The following is a 22,336-nucleotide window of genomic DNA, read 5'->3' as shown; positions in this document are numbered from 1 at the left end:
AACTTTAGGTACATGCGCAAGTAAAAAAAGTTAGCAACAGTCCAGCCACATCAAATGCTTAACGCATATTTAGAAACTTGCTTTTATCGCATTCTTGAACACGCCTCACCTCACAGGTGTGAACGTGACAGAAAGGGGAGCGTAGGCTTGTCTTTCACTTCTCTTGCGGCTCAGTAATGAAACATACGATTGCTGTGCATGATACGTGAATTATGAAGTATTCATAAACCTAGTGTAAGCTGCATGCAATTGTGGCTTATGGATGACTGTGTCGTACAGTGCCCTTACGCCACGCTCTAGTTGTCAGTAAAGCATTAGTCACATCTGCCCTGAGGGCTAGATACGGGCTGTCTGCTCACAAAAATGGGCAAACCTGGACGAAGCCCGCTCTTATGACATGAACAGCACTTAAAAGACCTTTGGCGCTGTCTGCAGGATTCGAGATTTGAAAGAAAATTTGTACAACACGCATATATTTTCAGTGTTCATTATGAGCTGTCGCTTTCATTATGCCTGTTCAAAAAATGTGTATAAACATTTTGGCTCTACAAGCGCACTACAACCTTGCCATTTTCTGCAGGGTACCATTTTGTACCGTACAGGTTTGTCAGGTTTTTTTAACCGCAGACAGCCGGTATCCACCCGTAAGGGCAGTTGTGGCTAAGTGCAATGTACCAGTAGGTAACACAGATAAGAGACAGTATTACATTAATTTTTTTACACACTTTGCTCTTAAATATTTTAAATGATGCTGCCAGATATTTTACATACCAAATGACAGAACTACAATGTTAAATTCTTTTTAAAAGAGATTTAAAGTAGTTTTGGATGGGCGCCCAGCACCTAAACTTGACAGTGATAATTTCATTGTTGTTGGGCTACAATGAATTCTTTGACTGTTCCTAAACTTTTACACGTTGACTTGTGGTTTGTTTTTTAGTTATGTTATGCAAAGCTGTCTTGTCTATTCAAGCTGATTCTAACAAATTAGCCTCAAAAACTTAGGTTATGAAAGCACAGCATTTAATAATAAAGTACATGTTCTCATCTTCTAAAAAGTGTTGTTTCTGTGTCAACTTTTTTCTGTTTTATAACCTAATATCTGAATATTTTATCCCAAAAATGTTATGTAAACTCAACTCCAAAATTACTCCCAATCCGACATCCCATGGCCGAGCTCTTAAAAGCTTGCTGTCTAGCCTCAACCCAATAAACCTGATACTAAAAGGCCTGTTGTTGCCTGGTAAGGTAGAGGGATATTTCCATCAACAGATGGCCATAAAAATGATATACAGGAAGTTATGTCAACAGCAGTTATAGTTTTTTCTTTGAGGGTTACTAAAGGACTTCCCATTCAGTCTTTTTAATCTAAGCTGGAAAAAAAGGTTAAGACGTATTTGTTGTTTTTTTTTTTGTTTTTAAATCAGCAGAAGATGAATGTGTTACTTCTAGCCTCTTTAACAGTAGCCAGCAGTGTGCGACTTGTTTTGCCAAACCTCATCTGTCCTTAATGGTCGGCCAGTAATAGCCTCGGATTATCACAAGTAAAATTTATCTTCATTCTCAACACCAGCAGTTGGGTATGGTGTGAATAAATGAGCAATCAAACTAAGATGTAGAAGAAAAAGGAGAAGATTCTGTTTTTTAAAGTAGAAATGGTAAACTGCCTTTTGCTTGGTTGGACGGGTTTGTGCTGAATTTCTCAGAAGTGAAGGGGAAAAAAAAGAGGTGTGCACTTAAGAGATCAGACCTTGAAAGATTCTTTTGAATCAAACTTGCTCGGTTATGTTTACACACCCCCACTTGTGACGATGTTAAAGAGAAAAGATTGAGAGACCTCTGCAAAAATAAGGCAAAGCAGGACAAATTGGTTGGGTTTGCTTGGCTTATGAGATAGGCTTGCATGGATTGTTTGGAGTTTTTTTTCCTGGAAGCCTATGCAACGATTTATATTACGGTACTTCTTTGATAAAGTACTCAACCATCTTAAGTTGGCTTGTTTTTTTTTTGATAAAAGATACCTTAACAATTTCAAAGTTTTGATAACAAGTTACATCTGTCTTTGTGTGCCGTTGCCTTAGTCTCCTAGAAATATAATATTTCATTTGGAATTATACAAGTTCACTATTTTTACACCAGAGTGAAAAGATAGGGAAATGTCTAAAGGAGTTAATAAATCAGTCAACTGCTTAAAAAGGTTAGAGGGATGGAAAGAGTTTATGTATCCAAAAAATGGCCATTGCAGGGACTTTTGTTAATTTGTAAGGACTAGCCATTCACTGTATATGAAACCGGATCAAGTGACCCCCTCCCCCCTCGTGTTCCAAAAAGAAAGTACCCACTGGTTCCAAGAAGCCAAACTCCCATAGACTATTGAGAAACAATTGAGACATAAACCGGTATTAGTCGGTCATTGTATTTGTCAGAGTAACCATTCTAGCTCTACTACCTAGTTTGAACATGTTCTTCCTAATCCTTTTTTTTAAAAATGATTTTTAGTTTCTTTATTGCAAATTATTTAAGTTACAAACTGGCCAATCAGATACCAGTAGGTGGCTTTGCATCAAATTTTTAAAACATTTTTCAGATTCCTCAGAGTCCGTTTCCAAGTGGTAGGGAAATGACTTCCAACAAGCTCACTCCTGCTTGGCAAGAGTGGTTGCCATAAAGATGTTGACTCGGTCTGACTTGGACCAATCACTGCTTACTGACGGCGTCTGGCTCCAACATGGCGGTGTCGGTATCGCGAAAAAAGGGCAACTGGATTGACTTCATTTGGTTGGAGCCAGAAGTAGGTCATTTTCTATTGGTGACGTCACACTCGCTCGATACAGTTCTCATATACAATCAATGTGACTGACCCACTGTGCCAAACTGTAGTCTTCCAAGAGCTTCTATATTTTATTTTATTTTTTTGTCACTTACCCTCCCCTTGCACCTTTTGTTGGCAAATGCATACCTGATTCAGGTAATAAGCAGAAGGTAGAGCAGGAAGATCTGAATAAGCAGCAGGACAACTGACCCTTATGGTTCACAGTTTTGCACCATTGGTCTTATCTAACCTTCATTCAGAGCATGGTTCTAAACCCAAGCAGAAGCCTCCTTAGGACCAGTGGACCGTCCTGATGAGGCCTGCTGTTCCAATGATACTTGTAAATAATAAACAAACAAATACAAAAATTGCACACACTAGTTTTTGGAAAAACAAGGTAAAACAAATCATTTAGCTCCTTTTATTTTTTTTAAAGTAGAGTTTTTACAGCATATATTCCTGGACAGTGAATGCAATAAAAGATTTTATTTTATGAAGGAAAAGCTATCATCTTTTCATGCCTCAAAGTGCACACAGAGTGACTCTGTGTTCTTGTTACAAACTTTATTGTAGAAATAAGTTAGCCATTTATACAATAAGTTTATCAGTGCAGGAATCGCATTGGGATCTGGGTATCTAATGTACGAGTGGAAAAATAAACAGAGATCCATGTGCCATTAGAGGTCTACAGAATGCGCCTCCTTTCTCATTTCCAGAGCCAGAATGAACGAGGATACCATGGTGGTGACATGTTCAGCGTTCAATTAACTGCATAATCCCAACAATTCTTGCCAATCTCAAGGTCTATTGTTAAAGTTTTAGATTTTAGTGTTCACAAGGAAAGAAACAACACCCTGATGTCATAGGTTTGTCAAAAAGGGGGTAATAAAGCCAAAAAAAAAAAAAAAAAAAAAAGCCGTGGACTACTGTGTTTTTTGCTCTTTTGGAATTTAGGGCGCATCATCAATGAATGGTCGAACTTTTGTCACATATGAGGTGCACCAAACTTTAAGGCGCATTGAGACAAGAGTCAGAGATGAGTCCATCAGTCAGACTTTAACTGCATTGACAGTAATTCTAGAACTTGTTTCTGATACGCTACACGTTAGAAGTGTTAGCCATGTTAGTGAATTTAAACCGGGGACTCCCACCTTGTTTACAACACATAAAAAAACAAACTGAGAATACTAAAACAAACGTTACTGTGACTACGCTAACTCTAAACCTTGTTAACACGTAACAAGAACAAAGTATGACACCATTATACGTTCTTTTTTTGTTTTGTTACACCCAGTCTTTGCAACTTCTACAAAAAAGTAGGCTGACATTTTGACAGAGCGCTGTGTACCTCTCAACATAGCTTCAACATCAATAAGTACAACCTGAATAAAGCCATATGTAATGTACTGCGGATGATAAAGCACACTAGTTTTTGATTTAAAAAATGGGACTATTAAATGCGCCTTATGGTGCGGAAAATAAAATAATTTGTAACCGAGCAAATGGGTTCTAAGCACTTTATCTTTTAATCTTTCCATAACTTATTCTTATTGTTTATTAAAATAAACTAACCTTCAAAACACTCGTACCTAAGAGATGGACAAAAAGTTTTGTTCATGCTTGGAATTAACCGCACTGCAGCTGATTAAAACTAGGCTTTGCGTGGTACAGCTAACACTCAGACAATGCAGTTGGGTTTCAAATTCCTCTTACATGCATGCTCACTTAAACCCAAGCCGACCCCAATGTTCTTCAGGAGCTCTGTGGTTCCCACACGGAGATTTGACCTGGAAGGAGCAAACAAAAAGCTTCATATGAAAAATAATGATGTTTTCAAGTTGCGTAGTTTGACCTGCTTCATCATCATCTCCGTGGAGAAGATGGGGTTTATTGATTTAATTAAAACCTTAGAGCCCAGATATGAGCTGTATTGTTAATCCTTTAGAAAATGGTGCTGCTGTCAAGGTGAATGTTTGTCTCCTTTTAGTCTAGACTATAAAGTGTGACTTAAAACACAGCTGGAACTTTAAGTAAAGAAGTAACCTTTTTATTTTGGATAAGTGAAAACAAGTTTAGAATAACGAAATTAGACAAAAACAAGAAAAAAATTATATAAAACAAGACAAAATTATTTAAACACAAGTCCAAAAAGGGAGTAAGAAGAAAAATTTTATACTTAACTTGGATTCCAAGAGTGTGTTCATTTATTAATTATTCATACCAGAAATGGGGGTTACATTTGTCTTGGGTTTGATTAAATAAAAGCAACATTTGCTTGAACTTGTCTGCCGTTTGTACTTATTGCTTTCCTTAAGTAGGGTGGGGGGGGATCGGGAAGAAATCGGAAATCCAATTAAAAAAAATAAAATCGGAGATTTTATTTTTAGGCCATATCGCCCAGCCCTAAATACAGATAAGATCATTTGACTTTATTAGAAGGATTTAGAAAAATTATCGTTATTTAAGTTGTTAAAACCAGTGGTCCTTCTATCCCTGGGCCACAGACTGGTACTTCTCCATGGGACACTTGGTACCAGGCCACAGACAATAAAAACTACGACCTACAGTTTTTTCTCTTTTATTTATTATCTGACTGAACATTTTATTTTGGAAAACTACTGGATTCGCCTAATCACATCCGACTTGTTGTCGACGCATGTCAATTCGCTCTGTTATGTGTCAAAAATCCTTCCGCTACTTTCCTAACTGTGCTGACTGCTAGACTGAAACCACCAAGCCAGATAAAAGTTAATAAACAAACACATTTGGAAAGTTTCTTTTAGTAGAAAAAAGCCAGTGAGGAAATGGTAGAGGGGCCTTTGACTTCAAAATGAAAGAATCCTGCATTCAACAGACTAAAATCAAGAGTCTTTACTCCACATATGGATTTATTGTGGTGATGTTCCCACACACTATAAAAATAATACTACTAATATTTGTTCAAACAGTGGATTCATGATTCTATTTTGAAGTTTGTTTGTTTTTTATCCGTTGCACTTCTAAAAATGTATATCGAATTCAACGGTTCCTACACAAAATCAAGTCAACAAAAAAGCTATAATAATCGGCACTCACTTCAGGCTCGCACAGGCCGGTCCGTGAAAATATTGTCTGACATTAATCCAGTCAGTGCCCCTAAAAAGGTACAGAGGTATAAACTCCTTTTTTTCAATAGTTTTCTTGTGCAGTGGTTTGTGGCAACTTGGGATGTGAACAGACCTCTGTAAATCATTTGAATTGTGTGGATTAGTCTAGTTAAAAGGATGTTTTTTTTTAAACATTTTTTTTACATTTTCCTTTTCCTCTAGATTCAGTTTGCTGAGCAGAAACAAGAGTTCAACAAGCGTCCCTCCAAGATCGGCCGGCGTTCCCTATCCCGTTCCATCTCCCAGTCGTCCACAGACAGCTACAGCTCAGGTAAAACACAAATGAAAACCTGGTGCCCAGCCAGCTGCTTATCAGACATACCAAGGTATATGACACATCTTTGGATTCCGTCCGGATGAATGGTTGACTGACCTTTCCTGCCTCCTGACTAACCGCCTCTGTCTTGGTTTCCCCGGCTCTGGTTCTCACACTCTGACCTGTGGTTTCATGGGAGACTGTGGGCTCTGTGTTGTAGGGATTAGTCTAAATGAAAAGGGAGGGCATGAAGGAAATCAAATAACACGGGAACCCCAAAGCTCATGTCTTATCCAGCTAAAGAGAGAGAGATGGGGGGGGGGGGGGGGGTGATAAATGGGGTTGTAATAAAGTTGGACGTTCATCAAAAAGGCAAATATTCCGATTTTCAAGCATGACTTGATACTTTTTGTTGGGTTAAACATTACTTTCCCTGACAGCAGGGTTTTGTTTTGTTTTTTCCTGAGCAGTACATCTCTGTCTTATCAGGCTTGCCTTCTTATCACCCCTCCAGAAGCAAAATTTGGTGAAAATATTCAAATGTTGCACTTCTTAGGAGCATGGACTCTATCTTTGATAATCTGCTGTGTTAGAGGTCAACCTCCACCACGCAGAACTGCTGAAACGGCACTACCCGTGTTTTTGCAGACTGGGATCAACCGTTAGCGAGGAGAGTTAGCGGACTCTCCTTTACAGTCTTCTATATGCAGGAGGGATGTAAAGGATACAGAAACACTGGAACAGGAGTATCAGTGAAAACCGCAGAAACCAACAGGGATATGCTGGTAAAAAATAGATCGGGAAGTAAATAGTCGGTTTTTATCAAACTTTTGTCAGTTTCTTTTCCAGTTGTATCTCTACTGTCTTTGCCTTTTTATGTACCTGTGATGTAAGCAATAAGACGTCCAATCACAAGCTTGCTTCTACCAAGTGGGGTCAACTACAATTGGCTGAAGGTCAATCACAGCGAGGGATGTGTGTTGTGTTTACTAAACATATGATAACCGTTGTGTTCACAACACAAACAATATCCGAATAAATTAACATGACGAACTTCTTTTTAGAAGAACAAAACAACTTAAAAGACCCAAACTGTCAGGTTTTAATTGTTTCAAGCTGTTAGACATTTTGTTGCTTTAACCCAGTAAAAACAGGAGTTTTTTTGTTAAAATTCATCTTCATTTGTAGTTTTAAATGCCAAATAAATGCTAAATATTAAGATTGCATCCATTACGGTAAAAGACTTGGTCTATATCATATTTCCACAAAGTTACTTGAATCTGAGATGCGTATTGAGTCATGTGAGAGGGAAATATACCCAACTCTAATATGCAGTCATGCACGGTTTCATGGGACACGACCACAATACTGATAGATGGGATTTCTGATTCAACAAATTGTAAACTAAATTCAGTCAGTCAAATTTCCAGCCTGACCCATTCCTTGTTCGATTATACAGTTTTCACATAATTAGTTATGCAAGATAATAATTTTATTAGTTAAATTAAGAAAAGTTACTTTAAAAAAAGGAGGCAAAGCTGCTAATTTGCCTAAATGTCAAAGAAATTTCTATAAAGTCCCTTTTCAATGAAAATGGTGTTTTTGGTGTTTTAACATGTACATATGTGGTTTTCTGAGGACATGTATGACAAAAATCACGCCTAAATTCCATTTCGGAGTATTTATTCTGATTTTGCTGAACATATGCAAAAATGCGCTGGGCATGCCACATGCTCCCCGCTCCCAGCAATGAGGAGAGGAAAGGAGGCGGGGCTGCTCCACACCAACAGCCACGCCCACAACTCTGAGGCACATTTCTAATGAACTACTGCCGCTCTGCAGAAACTATGTCCTAGAAAATGACCGGCTAAAAACAGCATAATCGTAATTAAAAGATTGTAACAATTTAAAGTAGATCAAGAGATATCTGTGCTTCTTTAAAACTATATATATATAAATAAATCATTTTACTTTTTTTGGGTGAAGTTTGATTCATTAGTTTACCTGCATGACACATGGGTCAATCTACAGTCATTTTGACAACCATGGACTTGTCAATTTAGAGAATGCAACACGTTAACCAGGTTTCCCCCTGTTTTTTGCTTCTTGCAGTGATCAGCTGCAGTTTCTCTCATGTTTCGCTGGCGGTAAAAGGATTGTTTGCCTGCGTCACTGTCAGTGTTCTGGCAGGTGGAGTGAGACAAAGGAGAGTCTGTGAGAAAGGCTATACTGTAGCTCTCTAGGGCAAACCCAGGAGCCAGCTGTGCTGGAACAGAAACTGTTAAACCACGTGAAAAGGACAAATGGTGCCTTCTTCCAGTTATCTTTGTGAAATTGGGGATGACACTGCCGTCATGTACCTGTCCTGCACCTGAGAAAAGGGTGTGTAGTTGGTCGTGCTTTGTTTATGCTCCCAAAAATGAATACAAATTGAACGACGAGATTTGACTGAATTGTAGAAAAAGATTTTTTACATTAAAAGTAATTAAAACAGAATAAAGGTGGAACTTTTTAGTAATAAATGTAAAAGCTCTTACATTCTTAAATAACTAAATGCAACTATTTTTCTGGAAGAGTAGAAGTAATTACATTTAAGATCCTCTCCGATCCTCTTTTGATTTATTGTCAGTGATTCCAGTGGTCTTTCAATTATGATTTTGCAGTTTTTAGCCAAAAAAACAAAAAACCTAAGTCGTTTTCTAGGACATAGTTTCTGCAGAGCGGCAGGAGTTCATTAGAAATTCTGGGGCGGAGCATGGAGCTTGTGACCCATCCAGTGTATTTTTTTTTTACGTCACAAATACAACCATATTAAACTGCATTTTTTTCATCTGCTCCTGATTTACAGGGATTTGAATAACGTAACCCTCAGTACGAGGGTTACGTTATTCGACGATTCATAGATTTTAAATTTTTAGGTTTTCTTTTTTTAATCCAGCTTTTAGGGTGATTTCACATGGGAGTGGTGCTCTCATTCCTGAAGGTTTACTGCCCCTACAGGAGGCATCAGACTCTATGCTTATTTAGGATCTTTGCCCCACACAGGTCACATCTTAGGGCAGAAGGGGGAGCCTTTAGTTTTTAAGAAGTGAACAGGAAAAAAAAAAGAAAAACTGAAAAGCATCCAGTTTTCACTAACTTGTTGTGCTGCAGCTTTTTTTTTTTTTTAATCTGGGAAAAAAACTTTGTTTTTGTTTGCAGCTGCATCGTACACGGACAGCTCTGATGATGAGACCTCCCCTCGGGACAAGCAACAGAAAAATTCCAAAGGCAACGGAGATTTTTGCATCAAAAACATCAAACAGGCCGACTTTGGACGCAGGGAGATTGAGATTGCCGAGCAGGGTGAGTTGGTCACGTCATTGACCGATCGGACATCATTGGTCCGATTGGTCAATGATGTAAAGGAATCCATCTGATTGGTCAAATGCATAAAATACTTCAGGGTAAAAATAATCCAGAACAAATTTTCCCTCTGAATACACCCAAGAGGACCCTGGTCCGGGTCCAGGAACTGCTCATCTTAGCCAATAACTGAAGAGATCTTTATTCACGTGGTTTTGTTAACAAGCGTCGGTCCGGAACAGAATGGTCTACTTGATGCCAGTCTGAAAACAGACCAAACGATCCGGACCAAAGGGTTCATCCCATCCGAAGACACCCTGAAATGATGCAATCAGACCCGCTTTCCGATCACCTGATCAGTTTAGATATCCCTAAATTAAACAGGCGCAGCAATGAGATGGCTCCCAAGGGACCGTCAACAAAGAGCAAACTCCTGGAAAAAGTGATTAAAAAAAAAAAAAAAGAATTCCACGACTTCTTAAAAGACAAACTGATTAAAGGTTGCATTGATATAAGCCAGTCATGAATACTCACAATCATATTCATGCTACAACAACAGTTTAGGAAGAAATTCTTTTTTTTAAAGAATTTTCAATGAATTTATCATTCAATCATACTGAAGATCCTAAAGTTATCATCACTAAAGTTTCACACATGACTAATTATCACCAATTTCACTAGTTATTAATTAGTTTTTTTTTCTAGTTCTATTTTTTTTACTTTAAGCGACTTCATAGAAGTGCTCTGTTTGAGTGTTAAATGATCCAAATAAAATAAAAAATTGGGAAAAACCTGGATCTGTTTATTAGATTTTTTTTTAAATCAGAACTCAGCAGATGCATCAAATTAAATAGCCATAAAACCTGATCAGGACATCCCTTCCTTTTTTCTCTGTTGTGCAAATCGGCCACGTCAAAGGAGCAGCTGGTGGCGCAAATTTACCAGTCGGTTTCAATTAAACTGTTGCAAATGGATTTTCAAAGTGAAGCGACAAAATAGTGACGAGCAAAGTGGCTAAAAAGCGTTTTTCTGTCTGTACAGATGTGTATGTGACCCTGCCTGGGAAACCTGCTGAGCAGCCACATGCTACCTTAAAAAACAAACAAAAAAACAATCCAAATCTTCAGAATAATTTTGACATTCTGTTCCCGCTGCACCAGCACAGAGCCTCAGCTGCACCCTGCAGGCGACACATTCAATCCCAAACACCTGCAACTCCTCCAAATGGACTAATCCTTGGATTATTGTTGCGAGATTAAAGATGGAAATTTCCTCTCACCTTCATTTTTGGGCATTTCCTTTCAGAAATGCCAGCCCTGATGGCTTTGAGGAAGCGGGCTCAGGGGGAGAAACCCCTCGCTGGTGCCAAAGTGGTGGGCTGCACACACATCACTGCCCAAACAGCTGTGAGTGTCCCGGCCCGAGCGGTACGCAATAACCCCAGCTGTGACTATAAGTGAAACCCTCTTGCGTTTCCCCCCTCAGGTGCTTATGGAGACTCTGTCAGCTTTGGGGGCTCAGTGCCGGTGGGCGGCGTGCAACATCTACTCCACCCAGAACGAGGTGGCAGCTGCCCTGGCCGAGGGAGGTGAGGCTCCTCTGCTCCTGCCAGCTGACCTTTTTGGATTGTTGCCCCGCTTGTGTCACATGGTGCTTGGATTGCTCACTGTGCATCATGCTTCCCGTGTCTCTCCAGGATTCAGTGTGTTTGCGTGGAAGGGTGAGTCAGAGGACGACTTCTGGTGGTGCATCGACCGCTGCGTCAACGTGGAGGGATGGCAGCCTAACATGGTACCACATCAACAGTCCAAATAAATCCTATTTGTCTACCATTTTTATTATACATCGGCAAACAAATAGATCCTTTAAATAAATAAAATCATTTTCTTTTTTTTCTTTTTTGCTGCTTCTGGAAATGTGTCTAGCATAAAAAGCCTGTTTTATCATCTCCGACCCTCCTTTGCTCATTTATTTTGTCGTCTCTAAATGTCAGATTCTGGATGATGGTGGAGACCTGACTCACTGGATCTATAAAAAATATCCCAGCATGTTCAAGAAGATCAAGGGCATCGTGGAGGAGAGTGTCACTGGTGTGCATCGGTGAGCGCTCGCACACTCGCCTCTGAAGATGGTTATTTGTGCTAAAAGCTACAATTATACATTAACCTAGCTTGAATCAAAAACACTCTTTTGATTATAAACTAAATATAATTCACCTTTAGATCAATCTGATGGGGCTCTGCATATGAGATCTATTTTGTGTTGTCATGTCGCCATCTAGTGGTGAAAAACAAGTTTCTTTTATCAAAATCGATCTTTATTTTATAAAAGGCGATTTTCGTGGTTTAAGCAGCTCAAAGTGCTTTCGACATAAAAAGCAAACACAAAAATTTTAAATGAAGATAAACTTGCCACTTTCCCCTCCCCCCCATCCCCTCCACTGACACAAACCTCCCATGACACACACACAATGTATGCAAACATGGAAATGTGTGTAATTATGAAAGAAAGAAAGAAAGAAAGAAAGAAAGAAAGAAAGAAAGAATTACTCTCTTTCAAAAATGACTATAAACATGTTTTTTTCCCATGAATTTTAACTAGTGTTTGTTTTTTTGTTTTTTGGTGGGTTTGAACCTGTGTAGGTTATACCAACTGTCCAAAGCAGGGAAGCTGTGTGTTCCAGCCATGAATGTCAACGACTCTGTGACAAAGCAAAAGTTTGACAACCTCTACTGCTGCAGAGAGTCCATCCTGGATGGGTATAAAGTTCTCTTGTTCATAGATTCATCCCAAAAGAAAAGAATAAATTCTCCGGGGGCTCCCAGTGACATGTAAGCGTCTGTTTTTAGGTTGAAGAGGACCACCGACGTGATGTTTGGAGGCAAACAGGTGGTGGTGTGTGGATACGGAGAGGTGAGTCTCCCGCCGTTATTCACATAAAATCACACGGTTGAATAAACGAGCTTTACTTTAATGCTGCGTTCACAGAGAGCAGGATTCACGTGTCCAATTCCCATCTGCTGCCTTAAATGAGCTTAATGAGCTTAAATTTGCGGCTTGATGCTTGTCCTAAAATGTGTTTATAAACTAGATGCTACCGCCTTGCGTGTGTCGAGCTGCTGTCAAAGGTTTTGTCAGAAGCAGCAGTAATCACATCTTCCTTGTTTGGCTTCATGAGCCGCACGTCTTTTTCGAGCTGTCCTTCAATGTCAGACGTTTTCTTTCATCCTCAGGTGGGGAAAGGCTGCTGCGCAGCCCTCAAAGCGATGGGCTCCATTGTTTATGTGACAGAGATAGACCCCATCTGCGCTCTGCAGGCCTGGTAAGCCGTTTGTCCTCTGTTCAGCGCTTTTACACCTGACGGATTTCACATACATTGTTGTCTTTCAGCATGGACGGTTTTCGGCTGGTCAAACTCAACGAAGTCATCAGACAAGTGGACATCGTCATCACCTGCACAGGTGGGTTTACTTTACTGAAAAGGGATTCTACAGTTTTTTTGTTTTTTTTTAACCCTTTAACATTGTTGACAGTCTTTCGACTACTGGAAGTCTTCTACCTTTGATGCCGTTAATTGAATTCCACCGGATTATGCAACACTTTACGTTAGTAATGGGTCTCATATCGATGCAAAGCCGATATAAAAAGCTGCATTTGTCCGTGTCTGAATCAGCTGATTCACCTGAATGACTTGCGTTATGTCAAAGGACATGTGCTGTTTAGGTTTATACCATGGTCCGGGTAAATCCTCGATTCTTATTGGCTGCTGGGTGTGGATTAAAAAGTGATAATGTTCCGGTCACCTAGCTTAAATGTTCTGTATCACTGCGCTTGCTTCTTTAAAACAAACTTTTGCTTCATCACCTGGACAAAAACAAGTGGTAAGAGGGGAACTTTCTCTCTGAACTGATCCTTTATTCAACCCATCCTGGCGATCAGCATTTAAATCGCTTTGCTTTGCCGCTGCAGTCGGGGTTATCACGGTACCGCACCACGTAACAAATAGTCTGCTTTTTGTGAAAAAAGCGACTCAAGCTGGAAAAATGACAAGAATAAACTACTAAAAACTGATTGAATATTTATTTCTTTTGTAAGTGACCAAGGTATAAGCGGGTTAATGGCCTTCGAAGTATGCGTTATCAGAAGTAACACACGGAAGCAACTGTCCTCTGCTTGGCGTCCGATGGTTTAGGCATCACCGCGTGCATTAATTTCTGATAATGCACACTTCTTCGGCCATTAACCCTCATGTAACTTTAACATCTGTTGGTAAATTCAGCAGTTTTACTCTTAATTTTTGGAATTTTTTTTAATACTAATTGCAGCTGACTGCTGACATTTTTAGTGGATCTGAAAGAAACAGCAGCCAAGCTAGAAGGATGTTGGAGCTCCACAATGTTCACAGTTTGATAAACATCAAACGAGTATTTTTCAGGCCAGAGCAAAACAGAATGCTCAAATAACTTCACTACCCAGAATCCCTAGAGGGGCCAAGTTGCAGGTGATTGATCAGAGGGATTGATAGGGATTGACTCTTGACGTTGTTCAGTTTTAACACATAAAATACAAAACAATGTTCTCAGATTATCACATCATGATGAACATGCAATACGTATCACTCTGCTAGGCTCCTCACTACGGTACCCATTATGCTCCAACAATCAATCAAGCAGTCGTATTAATACATTTAGACAGATTTTTGAGTGCCTTGTACCACAGAAAACCTGTTCCCGCTCATAGGAACACCCAGAATTCATATAGAAGTCAAACTTTTAAATTTTTTAAGGAAAATGAAAGGATTCTGAGGGTTATCTGTGGTCTGAAAATAGAGTAAATTGGTAAACTAGAGTTAGGTTAACACCATCACACATCTACAAAATCCATTTTATGATTTTTAAAATACATTTAGGCATAATGGCTGCCAGTCCCTGATATTGTATGGGACCTTTACATCGTCTGTGTATGAAGAAGTCATCTGACAAACTTGGTTTCAGGAAAAATCGCATAATCGGTTGTTTTTAAGTTGTTTGGATTGTTTGAAATGTTTGTGAGTTAAGCAGACGCACAGATGCATCATTGATTCTTTTTTTTTTTCATCTACTCCGGATTCACAACATTTTCAATGAAGAAATACTCAGAAACCTTACATATGTCTTCCCTCATCAGAAAAATGCCACAAGATCATGTTAAAAACACAATTTTCATTGGATTGGGTCTTTAATCACATTTCCCGACCTCATTTCTTTTTGTTGACAGCGGAGTAATTAAACTACAGCTTCTGTTTTGTCTGGCTGCAGATTTCACGTCTTTGATCGTCATCAAAGCATCATCTTTATGTATTTATTTCATCTTGTTTCTGTGTGTTTTTTCTTCTTCTTCAGGGAATAAGAACGTGGTGGTGAGGGAGCACCTGGACCGCATGAAGAACGGCTGCATCGTCTGCAACATGGGACACTCCAACACGGAGATCGACGTGGTCGGTCCCAAACTCGCACCGATCTTTTTACCTGTAGAATCCAGGACGCAGCAACAGCCACACAGACAGAAACACAAGCCACACAAGTCTGACCTTGAGCTGTAATTGTTCGCCGTTGTCATAGTAACCAACCATCTTTTAATCCTCCAATGGAATTTTTGTTTTTGTTTTTATAATACACTTTCAGATTTTTTTTTTATATGAATGGCAGCTTTAAAAATCCAATCCACTGCTGAATATTTGTGAGAGGAGCAGTTGGGGGGAGATGACTGAAGCTGTTGGTTCAAATCCTTGCAGGCGAGCCTGCGGACTCCGGAGCTGACCTGGGAGAGGGTGCGCTCTCAGGTGGACCACGTCATCTGGCCTGACGGTAAAAGGATAGTCCTGCTCGCAGAGGTAACCGCACAAAAGCACAAACACCGTGATGGCCAGCGGTTCTTTGAAAGTTTTAATTTTAGCAAACAAAAAGTTTTGAAGGAGGGATCTATTTTTAGACTGATGAAGGTGTCCAGCGCTTCAGATCTGTGATCTGAAGCTGGTTTTTGTCAAATGTGTCCATCTGCTCTTTCAGTCTCTGACAGAGTTGTTTCTTTTTTCTTCTTTTTAAGCATTTATCCAGCTATCTTTCTTTTGACAGCATGAAACTCTGCTGTTCTGGTGTGTTTTACTGTTTTATTGTTTTGCTTTGCTTTTATCTGGTGTTTTTATGACGCCTATTTATACTTTTAACTTTAGTTGTTGTTTTTAGGGTTTAGGGGGTTTTATTGTTTGACTGTGGTCACTTTAAGGCACCACATAAAAAATAAACTTACGTTTTTAAAGGTTTTCCGTTTATGCCCAGATCGCCCTGGAGGATTTGGACAAAGTTTATATTTTAGTAAAAACAAATCAGAAAATGCTCAATAAAAAATTAAAAATAGAAATATAATGGTTACTGTAACAGTCATTTTTTTATTATTTTTTATTTTATTTTATTTACACCTGCCAGTTTTCCTAACATCGACCTCCAATCACGCTCATCTTTTCACTCCTGCTTTTATAACCAACACACAAAATTGGGGATTTTTAGCTTCAACAGAAAAAAGAAAAACTCCACTTTTTTAGTCAAAATGGTTTCATCTGATTATTCAAAATGGCAGCTAAACAAACATTTGTCCAATCATGGCTTGAGTGGGAAATACTCCAGACATGTCGACGTAAATGCCACTTTATGTTGTATCTTTCAGTGTTGCGAGTTTTAACAAATCCAGTGGTTATTGCTGATAATTCTGCCAAAACTATGCATGTCCCGTCGATTTCTATCCTAAATTTAATCCAGATGCTGACACAATAAATAAGGTGATCATGTTTGTTCCTTTTTGTCATGAATTATTAAATCTACTTCTGAATATTGATGCACAGATAAAGATCTTTTGTTCAAGAAAACCTTATATTCTGGGTCTGCAGCCATATTTAGTATTTGCCACAATCATGATACAACTTGTGAAATCCTGATTTATTAGGAAAAGTTCTATGAAAAGTTCATATCAGTAAGAATCAGAATGTGTTTTATGAAGGTTTTATCCCATTTTCTGAGGCTCCATCACCGTTTCATCTAAGAGAATTTACTGATGATTCAAACTGCAAACGTTGCTCCTCATTTTGTCTTTTAAACTCCTCTGGGAAGCCTTCTTGTTATATTGGAGCTCATAAGGTCTGTCCCAGAATAGCTAAAAGTTGTTTATTTAAAATGCAAACTAATTTCCTTATCTATGATCAAACAGCAGAGCCGGTTTGAATCCAGTTTGTTGGTAAAAATTCATCCTATAAACAGGAATGTTTCTTCCGTTTCTTCCTCACATGTAAACATGAGCTCACGGCGTGGCGAGTAAACAGGAATTTTTCCCATGAGTGAAAAGGCCCCGCCCCCTTTAAATCACAGCTTGGCCTTCCTGCAACACCCTTTTTTAATTTCTACTTCTGATCCTTTCAGGATTTCCGTTCCTCCTCTGAAAGTTTCACTTTCCAGACTCTGTTTGACCTTAAATGGTAATGGGGGGGGGGGATCCGCTTCGAGTGCCGTTGACCCATTTTTCTTTGTCTCCAGGGTCGTCTGCTGAATCTCAGCTGTTCTACCGTCCCCACTTTTGTTCTTTCCATCACTGCCACAACCCAGGTAAAACCTCAGGATCCGTCAGGTTTACCCACAATCCTTTGCATATTTATCATTCTACATTACAGGCACGTTTGTGTGTGTTGTGTTAAGTCCCTATTTAAGCAAAAAGGTTGTTTTGTATGCAATTAAAAGGCTTGAGTGTCTCCTTACAGGCTCTAGCCTTGATAGAGCTCTACAATGCCCCAGAGGGACGCTACAAACAGGATGTTTATCTGTTGCCTAAAAAGATGGGTAAGGGTTTTTTTTCTTTTACTGTCGTGTACCAAAAAAAAAAGTCTCCCGGCCAAAAATGAGACACCAAAGTACTTCATAATGAGTGGAGACTGATTGGAGTCTGAGAGAAAATACTACAACTAAGTTTGTTTTGTCCTAAAGAAGGCTTGAAGGCAAACAACAGATCTGTCAGGAGAAGGAAACAGATTTTTTTTTAAAAAGGGGTGGAAAAAAGAAGTAATTCAAGTCATTGTTTGATTCACAAACATGAGTAAAACTGACATGAAATTTAGTTTAACTACATGAATTTGTCACAGTTGGTTTAAAATAAAAAAAAATGTAAATCTCTTGTTTTAAAGATAAAGAAAGTTGTGAAAGCCTTGGTATTAAGAACAAATAAACCAGTTGAGTCTCCCTGGTGTCTGTGCAGCTCTGAGGAGTTTTATGAATAAGTCTCATGCTGTGTGTGGGAGGGGCTGAGTCACCGACTCCAGAAGGTCAAAAGTGCTTACACACGAGACGAAATATTTACTCCCGTTACCTCGTTTAATTTTGCGCTGTAAAAATAACCTGCGATCGGCTAAATCGGCAAAATAATCAGCTTAAAGTTCAGTTGTAATGCTGTACAACTCCTCACTACACACTTTCCTCACAGACGTGAACATTTCCCCCCTTATCTTTTGTTTAAAGCAGGGCTCCAGACTAACTTTTTTCACTAGGAGCACAGTGGCCCCCAACTCAAAATTTTAGGGGCACAACCAGAAAATTTAGGGGCGCATACCGTAAATCAACATTCTAACCAAATCTACTATTTTCCACTGTATTATGAATAACTACTTTAATAATAGATGCAGAAATTACAATGCACTGTTTCAAATTCATTGTCACATTTTAATCTGCACTTTTGAAGATGCAACAACAAGGTAAACTGACAGAAGAAGGTAAACTGTAAAAGAACGGGCGATGTTCACTGGATATCAGAACAATCGATACAGATACCTGAGATCAGAGAGAGGCTCAAAAACTGATGGAAATTTATCTTGGTGACACCAAATATGTGCAGCCAAGAAGCACAATAAGCGTGTTTGAGATCACCCAGGTGGACGCAATGCTGTTCAGATCACCTGGTGTGTGACATATATTTTTGTTTTTGCTCCAACATCACCTGGCAAGGCAAGGCAAGGCAAGTTTATTTGTATAGCACAATTCGTACACAAAGTAATTCAAGGTGCTTCACAAAACAGAAAAATGCATTAAAATCACAATACATCATAGAAATAATCAACATAAAATTTACTTTAAAAGAAAAGAAAAAAAAAAAAAAAGATTTAAAAAGAAAGGAAGGAAAGAAAGGTGCAGATAGGACCTTTCAGTCATATACACGGCTAAACAGAAATGTTTTAAGTCTAGATTTGAACATGAACACAGAAGAGGCCTGTCTTACGACTTCAGGGAGGCTGTTCCAGATTTTAGCTGCAGAATATTGAAACGCTGATTCCCCTTGTTTAGTTCTGACTCTGGGAATCAACAGGAGGCCGGCCCCTGAGGTCCTCAGAGTACGAGATGGTTCATATGGCACTAACATGTCAGAGATGTACTTTGGTGCTCGGCCATGGAGAGACTTGTACACAAGCAGAGCTGCTTTGAAGTCTATTCTTTGAGGTACAGGGAGCCAGTGCAGAGACCTGAGCACAGGACTAATGTGATCATACTTCCTGGTTCTGGTCAGGACTCGAGCAGCAGCATTCTGGATGTACTGAAGCTGTTTTACAGCTCGTTTTGAGAGGCCGGTGAGCAGGCCGTTACAGTAGTCTAACCTACTGGAGACAAATGCATGGATAAGTATCTCCAGGTCTCGCTTTGAGATTATGTTTTTGATTTTGGCAATGTTTTTCAGGTGGTAAAATGCCGCTGATGTTACTGACTTGATATGGCTGTTAAAGTTCAGGTCAGAGTCCATGATTACCCCTAGATTTCTGACTTGATTTGAGGGTTTAAGAGACAGAGAATGAAGGTAGCTGCTGACACTTTCTCTTTGTTTCTGTGGGCCAAAAACAATAACTTCGGTCTTGTCTGAGTTTAGCTGGAGAAAGTTGTTCTGCATCCACGCGCTGATCTGTTGGAGGCAGTGGTTGAGTGAATCCACTGGCCCATATTCACCTGCTGTCAGTGACACATAGATCTGAGTATCATCTGCATAGTTGTGATAAGATATGTTATTACTCCGTATTAACTGCCCTAGTGGCAGCATGTAGAGGTTGAACAGAAGGGCTCCCAGGATCGATCCCTGGGGCACACCACAATTCAAGCCCATGTAGTCTGAGACACAACTCCCAATTTCAACAAAATATTTCCTGTCTTCTAGATAAGACTTGAGCCAACTTAGGGCAGATCCAGAGATGCCAACCCAGTCTTGGAGTCTGTGCAAAAGGATCCCATGATCAACAGTATCATAGGCAGCGCTCAGGTCTAGCAGGATTAAGACAGAGACTTTGCCATCATCAGTGTTCAGGCGGATGTCGTTGGTTACCTTGATAAGAGCAGTTTCTGTGCTATGATGGGGTCTGAAACCTGACTGGAAAACATCAAACGAATTGTTTAATAAGAGAAAGTCAGTGAGCTGTTGGTAGACAACTTTTTCAAGGACTTTTCCTAAAAATGGCAGATTAGAGATAGGTCTGTAATTATTCAGTACAGTGGGATCAAGACCGCTCTTTTTCAGGAGGGGTTTAATGACTGCAGTTTTTAAGGCCTCTGGAAATATTCCAGATTGAAGAGACATGTTAACTATTTGAGTAATTGATGGCAACACACTGTTCAAGACAGACTTTAGAAATCTAGTCGGTAACACATCAATGCAGCATGTAGACGAGCTCAGACGGGTGATGGTCTCTTGGACAGTTTGGTCAGTGACAGGTATAAAGTGAGTCAGCTTAGAGTGAGTAGGTGGCCGTTCGATAGTTATATGTGTTGTGGAGTTGATGGCTTTTTTAATGCCCTGAACCTTGCCATTGAAAAATACAGCAAACTCATTACATTTAGGTGTACAAACCAATTCTATTGGTAGCTGGGTTGGAGGGTTAGTTAATCTGTTAACTGTTGTGAACAGGATACGAGAGTTGCTGCTGCAACTTCCAATTATTTCAGAGAAGTACCTTTCCCTTGTTCTGCATAAGATCTGGTTATAAGCGTACAACTCCGCCTTATATATTCCATAATGAACCTGGAGTTTTGACTTGCGCCACTTTCGCTCGGCTCTGCGGCACTGTTGTTTCTGTGCCCTGACTAGATCATCATTACTCCAGGGAGCTTTCTGTCTATGTTTTCTCAATTGAACTTTCATAGGGGCAATGGCATCCAGAACATTCAAGATGCTAAAAGTAACAGAATTCAGCATTTCATCAACATTGGCACCAGAGACGTTTTCAGGGTTTATCATTTCTACAAACTGTGCCCTAGTGCTCTCATTTATTTGTCTCCTTTGGACAACTGCAGGGCCAGGCGGTGGTTTGGGAGCAACAGACAGGTCAAAGAATACACAGAAATTATCAGAGAGGGCGACATCAACCACACTGACATTGTAAATATTAACCCCCTTTGTGATGAGCAGGTCCAGAGTGTGCCCTCTGCTGTGGGTGGGGCAACTCACATGCTGAATTAGACCAAAGGTTTCAAGGACAGCATTGAGCTCTTTTGCATTTCTGTCATTGACATTATCAACATGAACATTAAAATCACCTGTAATGACTAGACCATCAAAGTCTGTGCACACAACTGAGAGCATTTCAGTGAAATCATCAATGAAACTTTGGCTGTGCTGAGGAGGTTTGTACATAACTATGCAGAGTAAGGGAGGAGTTTGTTTTAGCTCAATCTTAAAGGACACATACTCAAATGATGAAAACACACCAAATGATAGTCTGCGGGTTGCAATATTATCTCTAAACAGTGCAGAAACGCCTCCACCCTTTTTATTTTCTCGTATTTCCGATTCATGTTTGTAGTTGGGGGGAGTTGATTCGACTAGAACTATGTTTCCTGTGTTTTTGTCAAGCCATGTTTCAGTTAAAAACATAAAATAAAATCATAAAATTATTTTTTTGTGTTTTTTTTTGGCAAATTGAACTCATTACTTCTCTAGGTCTGACTAGCTGCAGCATCAACTGACTGTTGGAAAGATTCAAGTGTTTCACATCTAGTCTTAATAACTCCACACAAATGAAAAGAAGCTTTAAGAATCCTGAAGGCTTCAGAAAGGACGAGCTGGCTCCTTCATATCTCCATGTGAAGATTTTTTTTAACCTTTAACACCAGAAATGTTGCTGGAAGCTCCTAAATATCACCGGCACACCGTTACTCTTCTTCTTCTACTATTCTGATGCCAGAAAAGTGGGATCGGCCTTGGACCGATATGCAACACATCACTACTGTAAACTGATGCATATCAGTGCAAGACTGCTTCCCCCCCCCCAGAATCCGCTGAAATTGCGTAAACTTTAATTGCGTAAACGATTGAAGATTTACAAAAGCAGTGTTAAACTGCTGGATTCATCTTTTAGAAAGCCTCACTTGATGTTTCTAAAAGATTATAAAGTCACTTTTGAAACTAAAGAGTGGTTCAATTTAGAAAATTGAGGATCAGCAATTCCCATCTGACAGGTTCCTCTGGTGAGTGAGACCCTGAAAGAGGATTGATGGGAATTTAAGGGCTAAAACTCCAACATCTGGTAAAGGAAGACCTTTTTTTTTTTTTTTTTTAATCTTTTCTTTAATTGAATTTTATCTTTATGACCCCACAGACGAATATGTGGCCAGCTTACATCTCCCAACCTTCGACGCACATCTTACAGAGCTGACTGACGAGCAGGCCAAGTACCTGGGCTTGAACAAGAACGGGCCCTTTAAGCCGAACTATTATAGGTATGCAGACCTC

General features: G+C 39.5%; 1 protein-coding gene across 1 annotated transcript in view; it reads left to right on the top strand.

Moving 5' to 3' along the window:
• Window positions 1–22,336, top strand: part of ahcyl2b (adenosylhomocysteinase like 2b) — a 53,118-nt gene that overhangs the window by 27,411 nt on the left and 3,371 nt on the right. Inside the window, exons 2-16 of the mRNA XM_023952640.2 lie at window positions 6,121–6,229; window positions 9,416–9,559; window positions 10,865–10,965; window positions 11,045–11,147; window positions 11,256–11,350; window positions 11,553–11,659; window positions 12,202–12,318; window positions 12,409–12,472; window positions 12,793–12,881; window positions 12,950–13,020; window positions 14,941–15,035; window positions 15,333–15,431; window positions 17,122–17,190; window positions 17,343–17,421; window positions 22,203–22,323. Of these exons, the coding sequence (XP_023808408.1) occupies window positions 6,121–6,229; window positions 9,416–9,559; window positions 10,865–10,965; window positions 11,045–11,147; window positions 11,256–11,350; window positions 11,553–11,659; window positions 12,202–12,318; window positions 12,409–12,472; window positions 12,793–12,881; window positions 12,950–13,020; window positions 14,941–15,035; window positions 15,333–15,431; window positions 17,122–17,190; window positions 17,343–17,421; window positions 22,203–22,323 (1,463 nt within the window). The remainder of the gene's footprint in view (window positions 1–6,120; window positions 6,230–9,415; window positions 9,560–10,864; window positions 10,966–11,044; window positions 11,148–11,255; window positions 11,351–11,552; window positions 11,660–12,201; window positions 12,319–12,408; window positions 12,473–12,792; window positions 12,882–12,949; window positions 13,021–14,940; window positions 15,036–15,332; window positions 15,432–17,121; window positions 17,191–17,342; window positions 17,422–22,202; window positions 22,324–22,336) is intronic.

Source organism: Oryzias latipes, chromosome 23 (genome assembly GCF_053564925.1).
Source record: "Oryzias latipes strain Hd-rR chromosome 23, Olatipes_Hd-rR_3.1".
Classification (NCBI taxonomy): domain Eukaryota; kingdom Metazoa; phylum Chordata; class Actinopteri; order Beloniformes; family Adrianichthyidae; genus Oryzias; species Oryzias latipes.
The sequence above is the reverse complement of the archived record's forward strand: the minus strand, read 5'-3'. Positions and strand labels throughout refer to the sequence as shown.